General features: G+C 31.6%; 1 protein-coding gene across 1 annotated transcript; it reads left to right on the top strand.

Annotated features, from left to right (window-relative positions):
* The first annotated feature begins 770 nt into the window (after positions 1–770).
* Positions 771–1,751, top strand: LOC149488504 (uncharacterized). The gene is made up of 2 exons (XM_089695240.1): positions 771–1,007; positions 1,374–1,751. The coding sequence occupies exons 1-2, from the start codon at positions 816–818 to the stop codon at positions 1,521–1,523; spliced, it is 342 nt and encodes a 113-aa protein (XP_089551366.1). The 5' UTR covers positions 771–815; the 3' UTR covers positions 1,524–1,751.
* The last annotated feature ends 4,745 nt before the right edge of the window (positions 1,752–6,496 follow it).

The following is a 6,496-nucleotide window of genomic DNA, read 5'->3' on the forward strand; positions in this document are numbered from 1 at the left end:
AAGAAGTTGTATAGGTGCTTATAGAAATAATCATACAAAAATTTTAAATTTCTCAACGCAATCTGCGTAATAAATTACCTATAATTTAGAAGATCTTCAGAAGATAATAATATCTAAAAGTTGTGTTTTATAGCGTATGAATGATTTACATTGAGCGTGTTAATGAATTTCATAGAAATTATATTTAACAAGCATAATATATTATCTTCGCTTACTTCTAATGAGAACTCTGCGTGAGAACAATTTATCTTAGAGGTATCGGAAATCAAAAGCGCTAATGTTAATTTGATGCCAATTTACTAAGCCTATTTATGAACATAAGACTTTATTTTTAAAAGTAAATATATACATAATATGTCTGCTTCCTTTATTTGCAATTCCAGTCCTGCCATATCCTTTGCATCGAAAGCTTATTTGTCTTTTCAGGTGACATTCCTGTGGATCTGCGATGATTTAATCCCTATTTGATTGAATTATAGAGTAGACTCTATAGGTATATTTGGCACGTTGTGAGTTTTAACATATACGTATTTTGTTAAACATACTTTTCTTTTCCAGGTAAATAAACTATTAAACTAGGTAAGTAGAAAAAATAGGATACTACTGCACTCATAAGTACGAGTATCAGCTGATATATTTGTATTAAACTTATGTAGCTAAGATAATTTCCATACATTTATAAACAAAACATCTGTCAATGAATAACATATCCAAGGTAATTTAACGCCAAACACATACGATTTTCCTCAATCTGACATCTGTATGACTCAGTTCTAGTCAAGCAATCGAAAGATAGCCACGTAAGATGTGACACAATGAGACAAGCAATAATTATATTGTTGTTATTAGTGTTCTGTGTATGTTTGTACGATGCTAAGGACTTAGTGGTTGGCACGAGAATAAATAACTTGTTGATATCGACAGAGAAAGTTGTGTATAAGGGAATACCGTTTATAAGAAGGGATAAGGATTATAACTATACAGATCCTAAGCAAAGGATTATTAAGGTAATGAGAATAGATTAATATATTGAATATAACAAAAGTAATGCTTATGTTTAAACTGCGTATATATATAGCCTTGTTCTCTTTAATCTTAGGTTATCAATAAATAGCTGTAGTACCATCCTAATTCTTATCGAAAACAATGCACATATTAATACATAAAAATATCACAATATACACAATATCTACAACTTCATCACGTAGGTTATTTAAAAAAACTAATTCTTTGTTTAACAACATTGTAGGTATAGTAAATTTCGTTCTTACAAATAATTGTTATTCATTGGTTCTTTGTTCAAAGCCATTGTATAGGTAGATACTAAACTTTAATTTTACGTAATTGTTGAATAATTTTAATCTATATTCCAGGGTATCATAGCTCGTGACCTATCGCGGACAGACGCGGAGGTGACGCTGGTCTCCGGCGGGGTCGGCGACACCCACGTCACATTGCATCTGCGGAGCGAGCGGGGGGAGGGACTCAACTACCTCATACTCATCTTTAGTCAGAATAAATGATTATATATAACTTATGTATGTTTGGATTTGGTTTGGAAGGTTGTTTTTGGCTGTGACATTGTTATGTTATGAAGGAAGAATGATAGGAAGGACCAAGAGTAATCGGGCATTGAAATAAATAAGACGCAATTACTTTTTTAATGTATTTATTGATATAATAAAAACTTTTAACAATTAGATAAGTAAAATTATGGTAATTTGTAAGTTAAATAAAACTGTTGCAAATTACGCATGGCATGGCTTTTTACTACCCTCTATATTATATGTATACAATACATACCTACATAATTTTAGTCTATTATCATGCAAATTTTAATGTACGCTCTGTGTATGTATATTTAACTGACTTGACGAAAAACATCGCTTTATCAAGAAAAAGAAATAAAAGTGCAACCGTACCAAATTTATTCTGCTGCTAATCATCTTAGCCACAACGAAGTCCCTAGTGCAAACATACAAATCAATTTTAGCGAATTGTCAGTGTACAGTGTACACAGGGTGTTCAAACCGAGGGTGAGCTAATGGAGACACACATTAAACCAGGCCGCGTGCAGACAACATTGACAGAACAGGGGGGCCTAATTAGTTTAAGCTTGCGGCCTGGCCGCCGGAGATGTATAGATTGATATAAATTACTGGATCTGATATATTTTTTACGCTTGGGCTGTGAAGTACATTAGCTTTTTTATTCGAAAATGTCTGAATTGGAATTTTGAAACAGACTTTTTTTATTAAGATGTATTTCACGTCAATTGCTAATACAGACGATTTTATAATTTATTTGTCAAAGTAACTTACCTACCAGAAATTTTTGTAATGACTGCCTATGGATAATATAAATATAAACTGCTACATAATAAATGGTAATACCTACTGAAGCCAATTGTGTCAAATCCTTCTATGAAAAAATTTTCATCAAAATACTTTTATACGATATATTTTATGGTTAAAAAAAATACTGCATTATTAATTATATATCTTTGTAAAGTCCAGCGGGGCGCCAGTCGCTGCTCACATTATAGCAAAGGATCAAAAAGCCATCGAATTACCAACTACTAACTAATTTAATACTCATAAACATTTCCACAATATTAACGCTAATTGATAGTTTGTTTTAATTAACTGCACTTTTAGTTATTTGATTTCACTGATAAATTTCATTACCACAAATGGATGTAGTAGACTGTAAATATTAATTACCTATTTAAGAAGATAATTTCAATTTTATTTTTTAAATATAAACGTATAAGTAGGTATCTAGTATAACTACTGCGTCTGGAGTTTGTAGAGCAGATACTATTGTAATATGTACCTACAAAAAATACTTAATTTTGCGTTCTATCTATCTATATCTATTTGGTATGATTATTTAATTAAACAATATTTAGTAAGTATATCAAGAAAAATTTTTCGCTACCCTATGTTAAAAACGTTATTAAATTCATTAAGAGTTTTTTACAAAAGTCACAAAACTTCAAATTAACACCATTTAAAGTTACAATACATTAACAATATAATAGTCTAAACTCTAAATATACCCACATACAACACACCTCTATAAAAATTAACACTCTCATAAAATATATCAATATTTTGTGAATACTTCAATTAACTTGTAATTGGATTGAAACACTCCCTTTAAAACTTTCGAAGTTGGGAAAATATTTGAAGTTTTTCAAAGAGTTCTATTTCAATATCTGCACAGATTTTCAAAGTAGAAGTTTAACTTTAAATGGAGTTCTTTAGCGAGCATTGGAGCTTCCTTTGCTAAAGAATAAGGGTAAACTAAAATAAAGTTAGTATATTTTTCTTGTATGTAGTTGAAATCCGTTGCAATGTTTTCAATTCGACTAATTAGTACATATTAATATTGAATACTAAGAGAAATTATTATACTATACCTACAGTCCAAACTTATCAATGGGCAGTTTTAAATTTCCTCCTTAGAAATTAATCACCAGACATTTTATACATTACTGTATATGTACTTATTTCAAAACTTAGAAACGACTGATCATGGTATATCAATTTTATAATATGTTCAAATATATAGGTATAAACATGCTAAATACACTCAAATATAATTCCCGACTCTACATAAATATGCATCATAACGTATTCACATAATTTATTATTTACCTCGCAATTTACAGATCTAGGAACCGTAAAAGCTTCACAGCTAATATCCAAAGCATGAAACTATATTTTAGCCGCAGTTAAGCTGTCCAGTTTCTGTGAAGTGAGAATTCGGCACTAATGCAACCACTTCCAGACGCAGACGAATAAATAAAACATATACGCTATGTATGTATTGCACACCGAGTAAAGGCCAGTATGCACTATCAGTAATAAATACTTAGCTGTTGTTTATGATATAATTTGTAGGTAGTCGTTGCTTTAGATTTACTTTAATGCTGCATATTTTAAGTGTATTATCATTTATTAATATATTACGTTATTTAGTTTAATATATAATTCAAGACTGATAAAAATATTTCTTATACAGGGTGTACCAAAAAGTAGTGATGAACGGAAGCTGAGAGGTAGAGGACCTAGAGGGCTATCCGAATCACCCCCATGTATGTAATGCGATTTTTCGTATTTTCGGAGTTATGACGATTTTTTCAATTTTTCACCTATCGCCGAGTACGATGATATTTTCACTCATGCTGACGTCAATGATTGCGGAAGATGCTTGATTTTTTTTGTGTGCTAAGCTGAAAGATAGGCCAATTCAGTATGGTAACATTTACTATCGTTAGATCTTTGAATGGAATAAAAAAAAGAATGAAATGGCAAGAAAGATAAAATTACCCAGTATGTTCACCACTTCAAGGGCCCGTAAAAAAATAAAATCACATAAAAAAAGTTTTCCGTTTGACTTTTAAAAACTTGCTCTATCTATCAGATAGCTACCCTGAAAATTTCATTTTATTATTCAGAAGGCTTCAATCGAAAAATTTGAATCTAAATGTGGTAAGTGCAAAAATTGAATTAACATGATGATCATTAAAACCAATAAATAGGTGTTTAATTACCAGAAATTTTTAAAATAACCCCGCTGTTGCTCAATGCAAGTGCGACATCACCGTAAAAAGTAGTCTTTTAAATGTCTGAATGCCCTTTTATCATTTTTAATGGTTTCTTCTGCTACTATGAATTTCCGGGTTATTTCGTCCAAATTGTGGCAGTCTCTCGTCTTTGTAGTATCCCCACGGAAAATAATCAATAGGGTTTATGTCCGGGGACCGTGCAGGCCAGGCTAAAGGGCCAAGATACCCTGAAAGATGGATTGGTCGTTGCAGCCTGCGCATGCGCCGGTGAAGCCTGCCTTAAAGCCTGGCCTCCACGGTCCCTCGACCTAAACCCCATTGATTTGTTTCAATGGGAATATTAAAAAGACTTCGGCTACTTGAGAGAATGCCACAATTTAGACGAAATAACCCGGAAATTCATAGTAACAGAAGAAACCATTAAAAATGATAAAAGGGCATTCAGACATTTAAAAGACAACTTTTTACGGTGATGTCGCACTTGCATTGAGCAACAGCGGGGTTATTTTAAAAATTTCTGGTAATTAAACACCTATTTATTGGTTTTAATGATCATCATGTTAATTCAATTTTTGCACTTACCACATTTAGATTTAAATTATTCGATTGAAGCCTTCTGAATAATAAAATGAAATTTTCAGGGTAGCTATCTGATAGATAGAGCAAGTTTTTAAAAGTCAAACGGAAAATTTTTTTTATGTGATTTTATTTTTTTACGGGCCCTTGAAGTGGTGAACATACTGGGTAATTTTATCTTTCTTGCCATTTAATTATTTTTTTTATTCCATTCAAAGATCTAACGATAGTAAATGTTACCATACTGAATTGGCCTATCTTTCAGCTTAGCACACAAAAAAAATCAAGCATCTTCCGCAATCATTGACGTCAGCATGAGTGAAAATATCATCGTACTCGGCGATAGGTGAAAAATTGAAAAAATCGTCATAACTCCGAAAATACGAAAAATCGCATAACATACATGGGGGTGATTCGGATAGCCCTCTAGGTCCTCTACCTCTCAGCTTCCGTTCATCACTACTTTTTGGTACACCCTGTATATGCCTCAATATAAAAATACTCGTCTAATAAAACCAAACCTATGTAGTGGTATACAGATACAGATACGTATATGAAATACATAAAAAATTGTAATTGAAATACACGAACTACATAAAAAGTTGGTATAGAGATACGTATATGAAATACATAAAAAAATGTAGTGAAAGATAGAATCGCCTTTTTGAATTGAAATAACATAGAGGCACATGATAAATGCATCGTAAATTTGATAGTCCGATGATTCTCGTTAAGTGTTAGGGGCAGAAATGAAACAACGTCCGACCGGAACAAATATTTATCTTACATAATGTTTACCCCATGTGGGGATCGATCCGATGAGAAATATCTTGCCCAGAAATAACTTCTCTTATCAAAATAATTATGAACGGCTACAATAACGTTCCATCTTCATCGGTTTTGAAAGAGGAAATTTAATAGAGCTTTAATTTTGTGTATTTATGGAAAGAAGTAAAGAGAATGTAGTAAAATGATCAATATAAATGTATTAAGGCAATATGATTTTTTTATCAATCTTCAAAAAATAATTTTAAACAGTTGCATTCAAAGTTATACAAATTACAAATTTTTCATCATTTCGTTATGTATTTACCTACTACTTAGTCGTCGTAGATATCTACATATTAGTTTTCAATACGTATAGTGTTTATTGGTATGCAAAGGTTGCTTATAAACTATTTATTTAGCTCACTTAAACATGATAAAACAAAACAATATATGAAATCCTCCTTATCTGATCTTGGTTCAAGTTCATTCTGCTGAAAAATTCTCCGAGATGTTGCTCCGTCTGACAGTGAAAAATATAAGTGAGGAAACGGAATAGGTTTAGCTAAATCTTCTAAG

The sequence above is a fragment of the Colias philodice genome, chromosome 5 (genome assembly GCF_061535455.1).
Source record: "Colias philodice isolate Cphi_HAF_F1 chromosome 5, ilColPhil1 Martin Lab GWU primary, whole genome shotgun sequence".
Classification (NCBI taxonomy): domain Eukaryota; kingdom Metazoa; phylum Arthropoda; class Insecta; order Lepidoptera; family Pieridae; genus Colias; species Colias philodice.